The following is a 21,193-nucleotide window of genomic DNA, read 5'->3' on the forward strand; positions in this document are numbered from 1 at the left end:
ATTATGCAAACTAAAAATTTTATTTATTTATATTTTTTGTCAATGGCAGCAGTAGCCGGATGAATGAGAAGACAAATGGTACACTCACATCTGGGGTGAGACAATAATGGATTTAGAGGAACTGTCTAGAAAATCTGAAACACACAAAGATCAATGTCATCCCTTTTATAGTTTGAGGCAACAGTGCTTAAAAAAGTAAACAAAATGTCAAAATGTGACAGAGAAAGAGAGAGAGTCTGAATCATAAGCAGAAGTTAAGCAAAACCATGTATGATATACTGTTGGGCCTCACATTATACAAGGCCAGGTTAAGGAGTGTTTATGCAACAATGAAAGGGAAATTTAGGTTAAATTTGGCTATCAATAATAATTAATGATTATTTGGGATAATCATTAATTATGATAAATAGGAAAGCAAACTACCAATAACTTGACTTGAGGTCACAATCACACCAAACAGTGGAGAAACACATAAACTGAACATATTACATCAACTAGAGTTTAAAGTCCTGTGCTTAGCCGTGCAATGCTATGCTATCTAAGCCCAGTTCAATGTTACCAGTCTTTGATGAGAAGGTGCTGGTGGTTGCAGGAGAAGGTTGGGGCTCCAAAGTTGAACAATGTTGTTCTTGCAAGGTTTGATGAAAGTCGGCAGGGGAGGAAACTGGTCGCTCCTTTCCTTTGCAAGGATAGCAGCTCAGTGCTAATCTGCTTGGTGTTCCTCAGATCCTCGGGTTGGCAGGACCTTGTGTCGCTGCAGTGAGGAGAAGTTCTTCGGGCCTGCTGCCAATGCAGCTTGCAGCTCTCCACAGCTTGTTGGGCCCAGAAGACGAGATCTTGAGGGCAGGCAGCCCCGTGGGGGGAGGTGGAGAGGAGCCCTTGAAGATCCGAAGTTGAAGAAGCAGAGGGCGTCATGTGAGAGAGAGCGAACAATGAAGGCGCTGGGGTTTTGACTACCTGATCAGCAGGGGGTCTGTCACCCTGACCAATAGTAGCTCAAACCTGAATTCTGCACCTAGGTGTGAATAATGGGGAATTCTGGGACACTGAGTTCAGTTCAGAGTCCATTTTGAAATCCACAATGACTGACTTCTGTCAGGTCGGGATAAAAGGGAAAACTATGGAAAGGGGAGGGTGGACCCAAACGCAGTAAACTCGGGAGGCAAAGATAGGGAGAACAAAAGGCGAGCTTTAATAAGGCCGTTACAAAAAAAACCAATTGCAGACAAAATCAGGGCAAAAAGGCAAAGTAACAACTGAAACAACCAGGCAAAGTAGCAACTTAACAGCAAGACAAAGTACAAAGAAAAAATCAAAGTTCAACTTAAACATGAAAATCTTGAAACCAAAACATACCAAACCGGGACAGGATCATGGACATGGCTGGAACCTGCTGGAGACCGGTGACCAAGGCGTAGGCGTGGCCTCAGACTCGCCGGAGGCCGGCGATGACGGCTGGCGACGAAGGCGTGGGCTGAGACCCACTGAAGACCGGTGGCGAAGGCGTGGACGGAGACCCACTGGCGACCAGACCACTGGCTGGGAAACCCTCAAGGTTCTTGGCCGGACCACCGACGGAGTTTTGCCGGGAGCTGGTGGTCTGAGAGCCGATGAAGGGTCTCTGGCAACAAATGACCTCGGCCGGACCCCTGACCGAGGAGCAGGCAGTGGACTTGGCGTGAGACTCGGCCGGGCCTCCGACCGAGGAGCAGGCACTGGGCTTGGCGTGGGACTCGGCCGGGCCCCCGATCGAGGTGCAGGCACTGGACTTGGCGTAGGACTCGGCCGGGCCTCCGACCGAGGTGCAGACACAAGACTTGGCATGGGACTCGGCCGGGCCTCCGACCGAGGTGCAGGAGCAGGCGCAGGACCTGGCGTGGGACTCGGCCGGGCCTCTGACCGAGGTGCAGGAACAGGCGCTGGACCTGGCGTGGGCCTCGGCCGGTCCTCCGACCGAGGAGCAGGAACAGGCGCTGGACCTGGCGTGGGCCTCGGCCGGTCCTCCGACCGAGGAGCAGGAACAGGCGCTGGACCTGGCGTGGGCCTCGGCCGGTCCTCCGACCGAGGAGCAGGAACAGGCGCTGGACCTGGCGTGGGCCTCGGCCGGTCCTCCGACCGAGGTGCATGGACTAGACTTGGCGTGGGCCTCGGCCGAACCTCAGACTGAGGAGAAGAAACAGGCCTTGGCCAGACCACTGTCCGAGGTGCAGGAACAGGCGTCATCTGGACCGCCGACTGAAGACCACTGGCAGGTGTCGACCGGACCGCCGACTGGGGGCCACTGGCAGGTGTCGACCGGAACGCCGACTGGGGGCCACTGGCAGATGTCGACCGGAACGCCGACTGGGGGCCACTGGCAGATGTCGACGGGGTTGAGACTGAGGCCTGGGCTGGGAGCTCGGCTGTGGCTGAGGCTGAGGTCTGGGCTGAGGCTGAGGCCTGGGCTGAGAGCTCGGCTGTGGCTGAGGCTGAGGCCTGGGCTGAGAGCTCGGCTGTGGCTGAGGCCTGGGCTGGAAGCTCGGCTGTGGCTGCAGCTGAGGCCTGGGCTGGGAGCTTGGCTGTGGCTGAGGCCTGGGCTGGGAGCTCGACTGTGGCTGCGGCTGCGGCCTGGGCTGGGGGCTTGGCTGTGGCTGAGGCCTGGGCTGGAAGCTCGACTGTGGCTGCGGCCTGGGCTGGGAGCTCGGCTGTGGCTGTGGCTGCGGCCTGGGCTGGGAGCTCGGCTGTGGCTGCGGCCTGGGCTGGGAGCTCGACTGAGGCCTCTGAGCCTGACTTCAGGGAGCCAGGACATGGACGGGCTCGTCGCTTTCTCGGTGGGGGCACTTTGTAGGCAAGCTGGGTTCCCCAGAAAGGAGATAATTCGGATGTGGCATGGGCTGAGGCTGGAGCTGAGGCATGGGCTGAGGCAAGGGCTGAGTCATATGCTTCAAAGAAAAGTTTGCTTGCCGCTATTTGACGAGCCCTGCTAGCAGGATTTGTCACGAAATCCTGGTACCATTGAATTATCTCCATGCCCTTTACTGCTGGGTCCTTTTTATAGGGTCCAGTCATTCTGTCAGGTCGGGATAAAAGGGGAAACTATGGAAAGGGGAGGGTGGACCCAAACGCAGTAAACTCGGGAGGCAAAGATAGGGAGAACAAAAGGCGAGCTTTAATAAGGCCGTTACAAAAAAAACCAATTGCAGACAAAATCAGGGCAAAAAGGCAAAGTAACAACTGAAACAACCAGGCAAAGTAGCAACTTAACAGCAAGACAAAGTACAAAGAAAAAATCAAAGTTCAACTTAAACATGAAAATCTTGAAACCAAAACATACCAAACTGGGACAGGATCATGGACAGGATCATGGACAGGAGCAAGGAACAGGTGCAAGGAACAGGAGCAAGGAACAGGAGCAAGGAACAGGAGCAAGGAACAGGAGCAAGGAACAGGAGCAAGGAACAGCTAACAGAAAACAGCAAACAGAATACAATGACCAGACAAGGAGTGAGGGGAAACCAGAGACTAAATACTCAGACACTAATGACATGACAAGGAACAGGTGAGGAGAGAGGAGGAAGGAAACCAGGTGCGATAACGAGGGGGAGGAGCACAGAGGAACAAACCAGGAGGGAACAAGACAACAGACAGAGGGAGCCAGAGGGGAGAACACAGGAGAACTTAAAGGACACATGAGGGCATGGAAAAATCAGAACATGAGACACGAGACAAGGAAAAACCAAAACACAGAACACAAGACATAGAAAAAAGGACATGAATCAAACCAAAACCAGATACAAGGACAAAACAAACAGGAGACATGACAACTTCATCTGTGGGTCCCAACATTATTATTATTATTATTATTATTATTATTATTATTATTATTATTATTATTATTAATAATAATAATAATAATAATAATAATAATAATAATAAATAATAATATTATGAGACATTTTGAGATAATAATTATTATATTATTATTATTGCAGAAATCTGAAAGAAATGTCAAATGTTACTATTATCAGCTATTGCCATGAAATTTCTGTACTTGTAAAATATCAAAGTGTTATCAAATTGTATCATTACTTACTATAACAGCAATTACTGTTATTTGTATTTAATTTCTATAAACTGCTTTTATTGAAAGTGCAATAGCAGCAAGAATTACATTTTGATTATCTCAGAGCCGTATAGAAGATGTACTCAGCAATTTTGTGCAAATACTAGGGCAACACACCCATATTAGACATCCCTGTAATGGGCTCAGTCCAATATCCTCATCATAATTGGTGCACAGATGTCACATATTCTGTTGACATTTGACCGAGCAGAAACAATTTGTCTGTGTGTAATCTGTTGAGAGCATGGATAAGAGCAGTGGGAGAAGTGTGAGGAGGATGAGAAGGAGGAGAGGGAGAGGGTGCAACGAGAAGAAAGAGGGTGTAAAATAAATGCAGATAAAGTTAAAGTGGGATTGGGATTGATGTCAGGAAAGACAGACACTGATTATGCGATGGACAGGACATTTATTTTAGAGTGGGTGAGACCATTAAATGCAAACAGTCTAGATCAATGTATATTAGTCGACTAGTTAGTCGACAAGCATCCAATAACCGTAACTGATATGTAGGAAAGGAACTTTCGATCTTCTAAAAAAAAAAAAAAAAATCATAGTTGCTTGTCAATGGGATTATGCTTTAAAGTTTAGGAAAGAAAGCACATGCACTGAACTCCAATCCAGTTTTATAATTAATCACCACTGTTTTGAAAGCAAAATCAACTGTTCCTCTTGCAGGTAATTATTTGTGTTATTTACACAACACAAGTCTCCAGTCAAGGCTATCTCGAAAAGAGACTCAGACTTTTCCTTTAAATCCATTATTGTCTCACCCCAGATGTGAGTGTGCCATTCCTCTGTTCATTCATCCTCTGGCTATTGCTGCCATTGACAACAGTAATATTATGTCCTAAGTACCTAAGTATTGTGTCTGGAAATGTGGTTTAACAACTTATCGTGGAGTTTCATTCTATAATTACACACAAATGTCACTTTGTGGCATTTTTATAATGAAATATCTTGGATTTATTTATAATCTTTTTGACAAAATCTTTTTGAGATGATTGCAGCATAATATTTGGATGAAAAATGGTTGGCAGGCATGTAAGTTGAAATTGTGTAGAAAACACATACATTTCTGTTTGGCAGCTATGATTTGAAAATGTTCATGAAAAAAAAAAGAATTAGCTAAAATAAATTGATTATATGTATGTTGCATTAATGGCATAAAAGTACTTCCAGATAGGATTCCAAGGAGTCATCAAGGGGATTTTATTCATTTCCCACAGTACGGGGACGGTTGGTTGAAAGGCATCCCTATGATCAGCTTTGATTCACTAAATTGGTGACTGACAGAATGGTCTTCTCATTTTCATCCAATTTATCCTTGAACATTTGCTTTCTTCCAGAAACTCACCATTCTTGCACTTTTAGGTGTTGTGCCAATACCTACGGTGTATTTGAATCCTGCTAATTGGTCCCTAATGGATGTAACAACTCAGGCTCTCAATCTGCCCTGAAGCCCTGAATAAATGTTGTGAGCAGCCCAAGCTCCTCAAGTGCCTCCTGAGTTCCATCAACTGCATTCAGCTCTCAGCACTGAAGTCAGCGGTCCTAACACCCAGGGAAGGCAAAAAAGGCAAAGCTCACCACACCAGCTCCGCCTGCCCCTGGTAAATACTGGCACCACTGCTACCGACCTTGTCCAACCTGCACATTGAGGGAAATAAGTGGCCCTCAGGACAAAACAATAAGATTTACTGCCCTAACGTGTGCCCCCTAACGTGCGCCCCCCCCCCGATGGCTGAAGCAACTCAGGATGCCAGGGTGATAGAAAGGAACCCCTGTCCCCGCTTCCAATCCTCTCACGACCCATCCTTTCTTGTAGGGGAGTCGACACTTTCCTGGAAGTAAATTCCTCCTCTGTGGAGGTTGTTGTTGTTGGAACACAGGTTATGGTGGCTAAAGTACTATATGCTTATGTTAACCTCCCATCCTCTCTCTATTTGTTTGGTGCAGGTTTTGTGTGGGAGACAAGTTTTTCCTGAAGAACAACATGATCCTGTGCCAGTCAGACTATGAGGAGGGGCTAATGAAGGAGGGCTACGCTCCCCAGGTCCGCTGACCCTCGTGGACCAACAGGGAGGAGAGGGAGGAGGAGTAGAAGAAACAGAGAGACAAAAGGAGAGCTTTTAAACACGCAACAAAAACACTATTGCCTCCTGTTCTGCTCCACCCCCAACATGTACATAACTAAGCAAGCCTCTTGTGGAGGGGACACACTGCTGTAAAGAATAGCCATAGAGATGCCAGTGTGGCAGGGATAGGCCCTGGAAGCCTACAACAAACTGCGAGTATGGAAAAAATAGTTTGTCAATTTCTTTGTTTGTGACTTTCAGATGCTGCCTCTTTTCCTCCTGGCCATCAAATGTCTGCAATTTCTAACCATCAGCTGATCATTGATTATGAAAGAAAAAAAAATAACCCACATATTAGAATCTTGTCTTATCTTACCGTCAGTGATAGACAGTGTTCCCACCTGACTGCACTGACAACAACTTCTACTTGAATATAAAACACAATAAGGGATTGTCAATCAATGTCATTTTGAGATAATGACCTTTTTACTGTATGATATCTGTGTGTGTGTGTGTGTGTGTGTGTGTGTGTGTGTGTGTGTGTGTGTGTGTGTGTGTGTGTGTGGACCCCCTTCAGATGACAACCTCAGGCTTTCAGTCTCACGAGGCTTGGTCTTATCTGTACAGTAATTTCATGATGTAAAGATCACAAAATTGATCTTAACAATTTCAACATGCTTCAAAATCACACAGCTACATTATCTAACATGCAGTGAAAAAGAGTCTGTGAAATAATGAGTGCTTTTCTCTGGATGGATGAAAGTTCAAACACCATATAAAAATAATTGAGTCCACTCTGTCATTAGTAGACCATTGAGTCACTGTGCTCTTCACCCTTGAAGACTAATGTGATGTCGGTATTGGATCGGAAATAGTCTAGTAAAACCAATTCAGAATGTACGAAAGCGCGATTGGCTGTATTGAATATCCATAATCAAAGTAAGCAGGTTTTGAACACATTAAAACAGCACTGATTAGTGTTTGTGTTTGTATACAAAATTGATAAGATGACTGCTTTTATTGTGAAAGGCCTTTCAAGTGGCGATGAAGCCTCATCTCCTGATTTTCAGCAATGAGCCTTTTAGCTTCTTGCTCACTCAGTCTAAAAAAAGGAGTCAAACTTAGCAACTGTTTGGGGAACATTGGACTTAAGTCATCAGGTGACACAAACATGACCCCAATGAGATGCCAATGTTGCTCTGTATTGAGTGTTATTTACTAATACATTAGGTAACACATTTTGTTAAGGTGATGATAAAGTTTGTCTGTTTTCAGCTGTACTATCATCCCCAAATGTCAAAAAAAATTGTTTAAAGCAGCTTTGAACATCATGGATTAGACTTTATGCCTATAGACAAAACCCTGGGTGTGTGAGACTGTCCTCAGGTGGGGTGACAAGAGTCAGTTTCATTTCCTACTACTTTGAGCTGGGCAGACTGGATTTGGACTGTGACGCCAGGATTGTTCTTGTGAGGGAAGGCTTTTTCCTGGAGACAGTCTTTTTAACCCTAACCCCTAACCCTAACCCTTAAGACATGCAGAATAACCACAGAGCCACTACTGCACTAATTATGAAAGAATATAGTCATATTTTATATCAAATTAAACAGCAGAATCTGGGCTACAATGTGTAAAAAAAAACATGTTTATATGACCCAAACACAGCCCAAACACTACTCAAATAAACAACTAAACATCAAACTCTGTGAATCACCCTAACCTTAACCCCTAACCCTAGAAAATTGGCTTGGGGCTTAAAAGGTTAAAGCCTCACTTTCACACTGGTCAAAATGAGATGTGGGAAGTCCTAAAGGAGGCAGGTTATTGTCAAGGTTGTAGGGATTGGTGAGGATGGTGGGGGTTGGTTGCTTTTTGTACACTATTTGATGAGATTTCAGTGCATCACCTGTTGTTCAAAAAACATAGCTTGATATGCTGATACTTGAATCTATCCAATGACTTCTCAATCACTGTTGGGCTTATGTTGAAGATGGCTGTGGAATTTTCAGCACAGCTTTGGGTTCAGTTAACTGAACTCAGCAGCAAGTCAGTCATCAACAGCTCTCTGCTGCAGAGAAATTACACCCTTTCTGCTGAGAAAAAAACAAACCTTTGATTTTCAGTATGAAATATCAGCATCTGAATGTGTGCAACAATTCTCAGCAACATTTCTACGCTGGAAAATCCTTTGTAAATTGTGGTTGTACATAAATAAAAAAAAAATCACTTTTGCTTGCTATTGTACAATGATTTCTTTTTACGTGTCATCCAGCATGAGATGTTTATTTTTAGGACAACACTTGTAAATACTGTAATTGTAATAATTTTAAGCACAAATGTAATACAGTTTTATTGTGTTACCAGTGAGTGTGGTGTGTTTTTTTTCTCTAGTTTTCGCTATTATTTCACTAGCTGTTTTTATATAAAGAAAGTTTACATCATCATACTTCAGTTTTGTGCTGATGAAAGGGAGCTTACAAAAAACCCTCTGGAAGTCTAGGTGAAACATTTGGATTAAAGTTATTGCTCTAATGGGTAGGGTGCTTCTTAAAGTGTCCTGTGAAGTTTGTCTAGACCACTGCTCACTTTACTGAACATCATATCAAGGCCAATAAAGCTAACTGAATTTCCTTCATTCTGAGGCAAATAGAGGAGAGAGAAAATCTTTGATGCATTTTCAGCTGTTAAAAGTCATTTAGTAGAGCAGATGGAGATTACAACCTAGTCAAATTAAAAGAAAGTTTGGCAACCATAAGGAGAATTCTTACTTATGGCACACATTCATTATTATAGTTCAACTCACCGACTTTCAGGCCCAGGATGAATTGGTCATGGATGTACAGCTCAACTCAGCACAGCAACCGTCTATGGCCCAGCTTTCTTAAATGCAGAGCATAGGTTTGAATGTATTCCTCTGGCCTATGCCTGCAATCATAATACATAGGATATTATGTACAAACAGATGTCCTCAGTTCTCCCAACTGAAGGCTCAGCTTGCCCCAGAATAATTTTACACCAAAGTTCCCATTCTACTGTACTCAATTAATTCACACGGCTGGTCTTCAGCATACTTCTGAGTCAGAGATGTACCCATTTGACTCTCTCAGTCATCACAGTGGAAACTCAGACCTCAGAACTCTGGTATTCATGCACCAATAACAATTGTGTTTGAGCAGTGCTCATTTCCAACCATTCCAGGCAGTTACATTCAATCTTGGTGAAAGAAAAAAGAACCCAGACCTTTCACTTTCCTTTCCACACAGGGGCGCTTTAAGTAACCAATTATGTGGCCAGTTCTCACTCCTCTAACACCAGTGCAGTGATCCTCTCTCCAACGTTCCTGTGATCCTCTTTTCATTATCGGAAATATCAACTCTCCAGCCACTTAAACCTTCTCAGGTTCAAATGTTCTTTATCCACTTCTGATTAAACTAAAAAAAAAAGGTGAGAACATGCAAACCAAAATGTGAAACACAGCAATCACAAATGTCATTGTGAACAGTGTGGGAATTGATCACTCACATTGATCTTATGACACCTGTTTGAGTTTATAAAAGGTCATCAAATTAATCACATGATTATCCATAGTTAAAGGCCCCATATTATGAAAAACACGTTTTCTCTGGTCTCTACATATAAGCTGGTCTGCCAACTCCCAGAATGATGAAAACAAGCGATTCCTGCATGGTCTCTGCAGCCCACCCACCCAGCCCAAACGGTGCTCCTACAGGCTGTTAAAGGGAAATTCCGGTGTCAGTTTAATCCATAGTCCAACACACCTTGACACCAAGTCAGAGATTAGAGAGATAAAGTTTGCGGACCACTAGCTCACGTAGTTTTAGCATCCTCAGAAACGACTGCACAACAACAATACACTGCTGTAAATGGATCCAAGTATAAATTGCCATCAAAAAGCCACAAATAATGCTCAGAACAGCACCAAACTTCAGCAACATTAGAAACAGGGTCCCAGCACATATTTCAAGGCAACAAACATTTTATATCATTGCCGGTTTTGTCGGAAAAGATAAACAAATCTTACCACCTGAGAAGCCTTCTTGTTGTGGGGAAGCCCTGTGTGTCGATTACCGAGTGCAGTAGAGTTCTGTAGTAATGGTATTCACCGAGCTGCGGGACTCTACTGCACTCGGTAATTTGGTGATTCTGCTCCTTTCGTTACGTAACTAAAGGGTCATTTACATAGGCCGACCTCGTCCGCACGGTGATCAGAGATATCCGAGAGGGGAGCGTTCATTCCCGAGGTGAAGTCCGGTGTGTCCAGTGGCTCAGTGCTAGACATGCAAATTTCTCTATTGTTGGTTGTAAAAATCAACATAAATGCCTATATTCTGTCCCAGCTGCAGAACAACAGAAGAGACAGTGGTTGTGTTTCATATTTTAAGACAACGTGCAGTCTGCGACTGCAGTCAAGCCAGCCGTGGTTTGCGTTTGCTTGGTCAAATCAGCCGCACGTTGTTTTCCAGCGTGTGAATCTACTAACATTTATGGTAATCGTAATGAAACCGCTCTGAAGAGCTGCTGGCAGTGACTTTGGGGCAGACTGAAGTCATACAGTCAGACCCATGAAAATTACAATACATTTATAGTAATTATTCCCTTTAACAGACTGAAGGTATCACAAAGGTATGCATCTGGATTTCAAAGGACAAAAGAAAAAACTTAAGGATATTTCACCCAACTTTGATGTGGAATAAAATACATATTTTCCATAAGCAGTCTATTATTCATATACTGCTGAACTTGGTACTTCCTAGACTACCTGCATGCATAATATGAAGTACTTTTACTCTGTACTTTTTGAGTAATCCTGTGTCAAAATTCTGACCAGATCACAACATTAAGGATGTTTCACCCAAATTTGTATGTGGAATAAAATACATATTTTCCATAAGTAGTCTATGATTCATATACTGCTGAACTTAGTACTTCCTAGACTACCTGCATACATAATATGAAGTACTTTTACAGAGCACCTTTTGAGTAATCCTCTGTCAAAGTCCTGACCAGATCACAAAATTATGGATATTTCGCTCAAATTTGACGTGGAATTAAAAGCTTATTTTCCATAAGTAGTCTACATACTGCCGAACTTAGCACTTCATGGACTACTTGCAAGCATAATATGAAGTTCTTTTACTGTGTACTTTTCGAGTAATCCTGTGTCAAAATCCTGACCAGTTGACAAGATTAAGGATATTTCACCCAACTTTGATATGGAAAAGCTTATTTTCCATAAGTACTCTATGATTCATATACCACTCAGTACTTTTTGAGTAATCCTGTATCAATATCCTTAACAGAGGATAGGAATGAGGATATTTTTCCCAACTTTGACTTGGAATAAAAAGCTTTTTTCCATCAGTAGTCCAAGATTAATATACTGCTGAAGTAGTACTTTATCACCTTCATATTTGGCTAGATTTGTGGCAAGAAAGCAACAAGCTGGTGTAGCTGGCAAGCAGGACAAGGGCAAGACAGTGCCACTAGCAAGACTAGTTGAGAGCAAGCTGGTGCCTCTGGAGTACCAAAGAATTCAAACACATGTTGTTTCTGGCTTTTGATATTCAACTTACTTAAGGTTGCTTGGATGTTACAAAAAACACACACATACAAGCATCTCTTAAATTAGAATGATCTATTTCGCATCCAAAATACTATTTACATGTTTTCACATTTTTAAACCCAATAAATTAAAAAAATATAAAAGTATACTTAAAGTTTGTCATTTTAAATAAAACAATTTGAACACCTTAAATTAGATACATCGATCTAGTTAAATATATAATCAAAATCAGACAATGTTTCTTCGAACATGAAAAACATCATCATTCTAAGACTATGTCGGACTGAAGTTGTTCTCATAACACAACAGACAAAAATATAGTCAAATCTACTGAATATCTAAAGTCAAGGTAATTCCAGGTGCTTGTCCTGGCATCTCTGTGTTGGTCCTTAGTCACCCCAGGCACTGCACATGGAACCATCTATCAGAGCTATCACACTGTATCTGTAAATTGAAACAAGTGATTACAAAATCATCTTTTCATGAGAAATAATGGAGTAGATGTACAACAGAGGATAATTTCTCATTATGGGTGAGGCAATAATTATTTATGTTAATTTTCTCATTAGATTTATATATGGCGTATTATGTCCAGTAGCACGTGCGACCCATGTGTCAAGGCTCTGCAGCGGACCTCAGGTCCCCCTGCTGCGTGTCACTCCTCCTCTCTTACCCTGTTTCCTGTCACACTCTTCAGCTGTACTATCAATAAAGCCAGAAAAGGCCAAAAAAATACTTAAAAAAAACAAAAGAATAAATGAGAGGGACAGAATATTAGGAACACCTTCAATATAATTCAGTCCTGTACAGCATCACCAACCACTGTGAGCTCGATAATAAACATTGAGTGTAAATCTTTCCTGTTGGACAGTGAAAAACTGAAAAATTATAAGCTTCCTAAGACTTCAAAACATGGCAGAGGTATTGTATTGGACTGTATTACATTGCACAGATGTAATAAATTGGCTCATGGTTAGTATTTCATATATATAATGTCCACACATATTATATGCATGTAGTGTTAATGGTAGACCCAGTGATGCTACAGTTAATACAATCGATGTCATACCATACCATTTACTTAGATTATAATATTATGATAAAACACTGACCCAACCAGTAGTGGGAAGCCCAGATCTTGGGGGCTTTGAAAAGGAGCACATTGCACAGTTGTTCTCCATGTCAAACACTGCCAAAAAATAATATTTTATGAACACATACTCTATATGTATACATTTTTCAGTATTCTGGCAGCAACAATACAGTCAAATACCAGAAATACTAGAAATTACAGCTTGTGACTGAATGGATCAGACATGGCATCAACAAAAGTTAAATGAGTTATCATGTGGGATTTGGTGGTTATTAATTTGATAATTACATTGAATTGGCATAAGTTATTTGTGATTTGTATTGTGTTCTTATTGTGTACTTTTGCTCATGCATTAGTGGCTGCTCATGTATCGTACAGCAGAGCCAATATGCTAACGGTTGTGGATTTTTATCTCTTCAATATATTTGATATTTGTTTACATTTGACATTTATTTGTCAAAATAGGAACTGTTATGTATGTTTCCTTGTTTTTGAAAAAATAACAATAAACTTCTATTCTATTCTATTCTATTCTATTCTATTCTATTCTATTCTATTCTATTCTAGATGGCCCCAGTCTCTCCTCCTGATTCCCACAACCACTTCTCCTGTGCTCAATTCAGAGTTCCCCTGTAGGTACCTGCTCTCCAGATCGACTCCTATGCCTGACTGATTTGTGTGTTTGCCTTGGCTCCCCAACCTTTATTTAAGCCCCTCTGCTAAGATTTCCTGGTTTTGCTATTTCTTCCTCTTTGGACCACCAATTCTACCTAGGCCCCTACTTTTGTTTGCTGGCCTGTCACTCTGCCTTTTTGCCTGTTTTTCCCATTAAATACCTTTAAACTGTTTGAGTTTGCCTCGTTAATATCTGCATCCTTTTCCTCTTCCCTGCTATATTCAGATCATTCCGCTATTGCAGCAGGAAATGAGGAATACGTTTTTCTTTAGCCGAAAACCAGTTTTATCTCCTTGATGTTTATTGATATGGTTTGTGTTGTGTTGAAATGGTTATGGGTTCATCTCAGATATGCATGGGAGATTTGAATGGGGCAATTTCACATGGTGTAGGCAATTATGATGTATTTGATTGTTTAACTTTAATGCACACTCATCATTTCCATCACAACTAACAACCTTTACTTAAAGAATAGTGAAAATATAAAGAACAGGGGAAAAACAAACCAGAACTGCTGAGTATTGAAAGTGCAAATGTCCTCCTTTCACAAGCCATCTCATTTTTGGATGTCCCAAAAGACATACCTGGTAACGCAGGAAAGGCTTCCATCACTGCCCTTGCTATCTGCACAAACACACAAAATAAAATATGTCATGTGTGATGTACTGTCTTTGCACTGTAAGCCTGTGAAATTATAACATTTACTTGATATTTAAATTAAAAAGCATAAATATTAATTCTTTAACCAATACCTGTCAGGAGGTTATTAACACAACTTGAAGCAACTACCCCTTCAATTACTTTTACAAAAATCTAAAATATATCAAATAAAATCTAACTGTAAATTGATAATTCAGAAACTAGTAACTAATGATCTTTAGTATAGTGAAAACTGTTGCCTGTAACTTTATTTGAAATTCATTTCATATGTTTGTTTTATAATTATATGGTCTGTATGCTTTGACCACATCCTTTTTTTAAAATTGTGGGTATATATTGTGCAATACTTTGACATTGGACATAGCCATGGAAGAACTCACAGAAATAGAGCAGTTATGTTACCATGGTGACAATGACCCCACAGCTACTGCCATCACGTTGAACTGGATGGTGCATGGTTGATCCTCTCCATTTGACAGTCCCCCAATCCTCCTTGCCATAGCAGATCCTCCTCATTTTGAAGTAAAGGTTAAAACACATGGAGAAATAGTTTGTCTTATACACATGTATTATAAAAATTATCAAATATTGTTGTAAATAAAACAGCTGATCAGTAAAACATAGCTGGAATATAAAGTTGGTAAACTTGCCGATTGAGCTACTTAATTTCAAATTCAGTATCTGGATACTGAGGGCATGACAATGAGAGATAACAAATAATACAATAAAGAACAGGTTAAATACTTTTTGTTAGGACACTTCTGCCTGACACACTTGTACTTTAATCTCAAACATAAAACATTAAATACAGTAGTAAGACCTTGACTCCTCTTTGAAAATCTACTGTAGATGTCCCTCAAAGACCACAGTATAGACACTACAATAAACATTTTCAGAGATAATTTATATCTAAGTTGATGACTCACCTGACTCTTTTTGCAGCATCTTCAGAGTCTGCTTCCTCTGATGAGCTTGCTGCTGGATCCACCAAAAACACTGAGGCTATGGCAGGAAATATGTACTGAAAAAGAATGTGATGTTATTTAAAAACACATTAAACAGGCACACTTAAAATAATGGCATTTCTGAATCAAAAAATGTATTAACAATCACTAACCAGCAACTTCCAGTGGACTCTGCCAATATTAACAAAGGAGAGTACAGCTTGGTAATTGTTGAAGTTGATCTGTAATAGCAATACAAAAAATTAAATAAATAAGGTTTCTTAGGTTTTCTTATCACTAGGGGTGGGTAAAAATATCGATTCATCAACGCATTGCAATATATTTTTTCCCAGTTCAATATCGATTCATAAAATCCTCTGAATCGATTCAGGCAAGCAGTGGCCCCCGACCACCCGCTGTCCCTCGCCTGTGACCTCGCTCGAGGGTGATGTGCCGCGGAAACAGCGTTGGAGCTGCGGAGGTGGGTAGCCGATGTCTGACGCACCGCTCTTTCGGAGACTGTAAACTCCCAGCGCGGCTGGTCTCACCCTGGCCGCTGCACCGTGTGCCCGCGGGTAGCACTCTCCTCCGGGGAGAGAAGGCCGGGGTTACAGTGTCAACATTTACCCCCTCGCCAGAAGGCGGAGGGACAGTGGTCATGTCTTATGTCAGACAAAAATGTACCATGCAGTCCCAGGAACAATGGCACTTTCTCAGCTTAACTATGGTTGCACTATTCTTTAACTTAACACATCACGTACCTTTGTTTACATTTCAATTCGAACTAGAACTTCTTAGAGGAAAGATTTATAATTTAAGATTACATTTTTTATAAAAAAAAAAAAAATAGCAACAGGTACTTGAATGAATTATTTGTTTATTAGTGCCCGAGCAGGGAACCTGCAAGGACCCTATTGTTTTATTTATTTATTTATTTTTCTTCGGACAAAATGATTGCATTTTTCACTGGCTGAACATACCCCAAAACTCACCAAACTTGGAATACAAGTCACACCTGGCGAAAAATTTTATAATCTATTGTCGTCCTGAATTTCCACCTCTAGGTGGTGCTGTTATTAAGGAAAGTGCCTTTTGGCTAATCACTCCCATATACTTTGTGTGAGTTATGGGCCAAAAACGCTTTTACATGGAAAATAGTGCCACCTGCTGGTCATTTTTGGTGTGTAAGTTGCAGGGGCTAGTCTTTACCACCCCTATGAATTTCATTTCCATAAGTAATATGGTGTGAGCACAGGGCCAAATATAATTTTAAACTGGCATCAGAGCGTCATCAGATATCCTCAAGAGGGCAGTAGCAATGACTATACCAAGTTTTGTGTCAATCCGCCCAACCGATGTGGATATATAACATTTCTAAATTTAAAGGGAGCCACCTTGTGGTCATCGCCTAAAATTTTGCAGAGACCCTCAGGGGCTCATGTTAAAGTAATGTCCCAAGTTTAATGTCATTTGGATACACCATTGTCGAGATATGCAACACTTCCTGTTTTGAACCAAATCGGTGAAATCGCCTGGGAGGAAAAAGTAGGTTTTCGACATTTTGTGAAGCAACGAAAAAAAATGGTAGGCGGAAATCGGATGCCCTTTACCAGAAGACTCAGCACAATTCACTGAATGGGTGGATATAAGGTTTTTGAATGTGCAAGAAAGTATATGGGAGTTGTTGGCCAAAACGCACTCAGCGCCACCTAGTGGTGGAAATTCAGGACGACAATAGATTACAAAATATTTCACCAGGTGTGACTTATATTCCAAGTTTGGTGAGTTTTGGGGTATGTCCAGGCAGTGAAAAATGCAAGCATTTTGTGCAAAAAAAATAAATAAATAAATAAAATAAAGAATCCTTTGAAAAACAATAGGGTCCTTGAAGGTTCCCTGCTCGGGCCCTAAAAAGCACAAGAAAGATAAAACACAAATAAAATATATTAAGCAATAACACGCTTAACTGAAATTTAAGCCTCTGAATAATTAGTTGATCATTTTGTTATAAGTTCAGGATCTTTTTGTTACATTTTGGATTACAATGTTACATGTGTGATTTGTTTGACTGTGGATGATAATTTCAACAACAAAATACCTCGCCTGTTAGCCACTGGTGAGGTTTCAGTGATCATAGCTCACTGTGGCAAATCACAAGATTAGTTCCTCTAATATGGGAGGGGAGCACAGCAACTGCAACTTCTGTGTCCTTTCTTTTCCACAGTGATGTCAACTGCAAACAGAAATGAATGACTTGTGAATTCATCAAATTATACCATTAGTCTTATGTATATCCAATATACTATCTATCTATCTATCTATCTATCTATCTATCTATCTATCTATCTATCTATCTATCTATCTATCAATAATGACCAATACATAATATAAAGACCAATTGTTCACTGACTAATGACATCTGCAAGTCATTATATAAATGCAATTTAAAAGTCATTTTATCAATTATGAGGATGATTCCTACCTGCTCCTCTTCTTATTGACGTTTTGCCTGTAAGGTCGTGTGGCTGGCCTTTGAAGTGGGTGGTACAAGTATTTCTGTACAGGCTCTCTCCACTTTTTTGACTGATGGATCATCATTGTTCACAAGGTGAACAGTGAGGTGCAGATTATCCAGCGTATAGTTGACATGAAACTCTTGCAGAGTGGACACTATAATGTCCGCACACATTGGCAAGGGGAAGTTGAATATGCCAGAGCTAATAGCTGGAATGGCAACAGACAGCAAACCATGTTCCGTCACTTTCTGTAGGATGTTCAGTACTACAACTTTCAAATTCTTTTTAGCTTAGACAGCACTGCCTGTGATGGTTTGTTTGGGACACTTGGGCCAACTGCGTGAATGACCACTTTGACCACTTAGATCACCAGCACTGGTCACTATTGCATCTCCAGTTTTTAACTGTCCATGCTTGCTGATATGGAGCTCACTCTCTGCTTGAATTATTGGTGATGCCTTCATGCTCCTCAGAGACAGAGGCCTGTGTGATGGGTCGGATGTTGTGTCCTGATAGACACAAATGTTGGAGACAAAAAGCATTCCAACTTTCATAAGTCAAGTATTCAAAACACAATTTTGTCTTAAACTACTACAATTGAAGTAGGGTTCAAAATAAATGCAACATGTGTAACAATAACTGAAAATGGAGTGTGATGTTGAAATGTTGTGGTTAAACTGCCTATGTCGTCTTTCTGTACCTCTGGGATGATGGATGTGGACAGAGATGGTTGAGAGTCGTCAAAACCTGATAATCACAATTGTACATGACATCAACATTTTATAATTTCAGTGAAACAAATAGCATTGTCACTCTAAAGAAATGACGATCCTTGAGATAAACTTTACCTTCTTTTATTGATGTTTCTTAAAATCAAAAGGCTTTGGGATTGGTGAAACACATACACCTCTCCTCCTGTGTTTCCTCTCTTTCCATTTTTCGTCCTCGACCCTGTGGGTCTAGATTATAATTAACAGAGAGAAGTAGGTTTAGTTACTGTTAACAGAAGATAATATTTGATTTCTGGGCCACTCTTTTGAACGTCTTTGCCACCTTTGCATAAAAGGGACCTCACCCATGATGTCCAAGGTTACCTGCCACAGAAACACAAACCTTTAACAATAAGAAAACAAGCTAATAATAAATATAAACATGAAAAAGGGTTTACTTACCCAGTAGTAGGCCTGACCACAGGACAGCCTGAGGCAGAAAGTACTCCTGAAACTTCGGTATGACGTTTGGGCAGAAGTACACGTTTTGTTCTCCATCTTTGTCCAATACTGCCTGCTGGATTACCCTCTTAAAGTGGTTGTCAAATGGTGTCGGGCCCAAATCATTCTGCAAGTGACACAATCACATTCATGTCATTTATGTACACTTTGTTATGCTTTGTGGCACTAAATCAGATGCTATTTACAAGATTATATTTCTGTGGTCCACGCAATTGCGCCTTTCTTAATTTCATGGACTATCATGACAATAAATGAATATATGCTGATATCTCTCACAGAGGAATTAGCTTGCGTCATTACAAAAGTCCATAACACACGTATTTATGCACAAATAACAAAAGGAAATTCCTGTAAGCATACTGAAAAACACACAAATACACAAACCAAAAATAAAACAGTCTACAAAGAATAAGTAAATATGTAATTTAGATATTCTTGAAAAGATTACCTGCCACAAAATCTTCCTCAGCAATGCATGACTCATCAATGACAGGCTGTGAAGCTGCTGTCAGAAGCGTCTGGAGGTTCTGAAAATGTTTCTCAACATTTTCACTACTGCCTGGACTTGAGAACAGCACAGTAGCACTTCCTACTAGACACAGTCTGTCATGAAGGAGCAAAGAAAGTAGGATACAGATGCAGTGGTGTGGTCACAAGTAACTTATGTGGCAACAGGGACAGGGGAGCATCCTTTCACTGGATTTCTAACAACAAGTTTGTAGATATAAAAAGGTGTGCTCTCCCCTTTGGCTTTTTTGACAACACTACCAGTGACGCCTAGGTGGACAATGTCCTCCTTTGACCTTTTGTGGAATAGCTGAATTGTTTTCTTTGACCACAGCATGACACCTTTAGGCTGCAGGATGAGCTTCTGGATCAACTGGTCATCAGTGCCTTTCTTGTCTTCTGACATAAATTGCAGACTCATCATCTCATTCTCGTGCCGCCTTTGTTTTTTCCTTTCACTCCATGACAAAGTCTTCATTACTCCAGTAGCTGGCACCTCATCTCTGCAGCCAGATTTTACAACAGTCTCGTCAATCTTATTTAAACTCTGCAAATAGATACTTCTTGGGAGTTTAGAGGTCAGAGTGTTGGCAGTCAGTGGTCTTTCTTCGCCTCTTATTGGCCTTCTTTTCAATTGTCGTCTGCTGTGTCGCACATCATCCCCGTGGAAAATAACAGCAGCTTTGAGGGATGATTCATCATTCATTTGTCCAATTCAGACTTTTGAACTGGTGGTTCTGTTGTGTCTTCCGAAGTTTTGCCCATTCCTTGTGTGGAATAAAGAAAAAGCAAGGATGCTCAGGCAGTTTGTGGGTGAATTATATTTCGTCATCTTCTGTAGATGAACCAGTTGGGGCACTGCACGTCTTCTGTCAAGACAAGTTAAAATTAGATTAGTAGATTAGACCTGGAAGGCATAACCCTCTACATATAAAATATGCATTCATGCCACTCACTTCAAATCGATTTACAAAAAGAAAGGTTGTTTAAAACACAAATATATAACCAACAAAACTGATTACTGCATCAATGATATCCATCTGACAAATCCCATGTTTAGGGGCATATTGCAAATGTCATTATATAATGTATGAAAAAAAGTATGGATTGACTTTTTTTCTGTCATAGGGCATCCCTCATGAATTGATAATGTCATAAAGGACTTCAGAGTACTCCTTTAGAACAGTTATGAAATCATTTCAGATTTTAACAATTCAACCTGGCCTACTGAAATTCACTTAAATGTTACGAGTTTCTTTCCTTACATTACAAAGCTTTTTGAATCTATTATGATTTTACCTCAAGGCTGTCATCCACAGAGCCCGTTGAGTCCAACTCTGTCCCAGGTTGTGGCACCGCAGTCGTTAGATCTGGAAGCTCACCCGCTGGGGACACAGAGCCTAGCAAGTCCAACTCCGTCCCAGGTTCTGATGTATGGCTCTACACATATACCCAAAACCCAGAAGCAACAAAAGCTAAAATTCATATGAATCCTAAGATCTTAGAATGTGCATTTAGTCATGCCCTCATAATATTATAATCAGAATACATTTATACAATTTATAGATGAAATACCCCGGAAGTATAATCCATGGTATCTTGTCTAAAGAAAATTTTGAATTGTGGAAAAACAATATCTTTCATGATTACCTGCTGAGGGCGGCTGTAGCTCAGCTGGTAGAGCAGGTCGACTAGTGATTGGAAGGTAGCTGGTTCAAATCCCGGCTCCGGGCAAGGCTGAGCTGGATGTCGAAGTGTCCTTGAGCAAGACACTGAACCCCACATTGCTCATCAGTGAGGGCCC

The 21,193-nt window shown here is 41.2% G+C and overlaps 1 protein-coding gene and 1 long non-coding RNA gene across 9 annotated transcripts in view; one reads left to right on the top strand and one right to left on the bottom strand.

Moving 5' to 3' along the window:
• The window catches only part of lmo3 (LIM domain only 3), an 81,425-nt gene extending 67,406 nt beyond the window's left edge, over nt 1–14,019 (top strand). For 5 of the 7 annotated variants that reach the window (XM_037122547.1, XM_037122550.1, XM_037122545.1 and 2 more), the window contains one exon: nt 6,059–6,529. In XM_037122547.1, coding sequence (XP_036978442.1) covers nt 6,059–6,164 — 106 coding nt within the window. In that variant the 3' untranslated portion in view covers nt 6,165–6,529. Of the gene's footprint in view, nt 1–5,473; nt 5,713–6,058; nt 6,530–13,421 lie in introns of those variants that run through there. The other 2 variants (XR_005079081.1, XM_037122546.1) reach the window with 2 other exon arrangements.
• LOC119032912 lies at nt 11,817–21,098 on the bottom strand. 2 transcript variants are annotated; one of them, XR_005079083.1, is made up of 14 exons: nt 21,040–21,098; nt 20,689–20,829; nt 19,331–20,258; nt 18,823–18,988; nt 18,499–18,744; nt 18,351–18,397; nt 17,617–18,159; nt 17,233–17,367; nt 15,308–15,376; nt 15,117–15,211; nt 14,593–14,698; nt 14,037–14,154; nt 12,874–12,950; nt 11,817–12,205 (listed from the first exon to the last, which is right to left on the bottom strand). It is a non-coding gene; the product is annotated as an uncharacterized LOC119032912 (long non-coding RNA). The 2 variants fall into 2 exon arrangements; XR_005079082.1 differs by having other exon boundaries at nt 14,571–14,698.
• Nucleotides 21,099–21,193: the final 95 nt, after the last annotated feature.

The sequence above is a fragment of the Acanthopagrus latus genome, chromosome 14, assembly GCF_904848185.1.
Source record: "Acanthopagrus latus isolate v.2019 chromosome 14, fAcaLat1.1, whole genome shotgun sequence".
NCBI lineage: Eukaryota > Metazoa > Chordata > Actinopteri > Spariformes > Sparidae > Acanthopagrus > Acanthopagrus latus.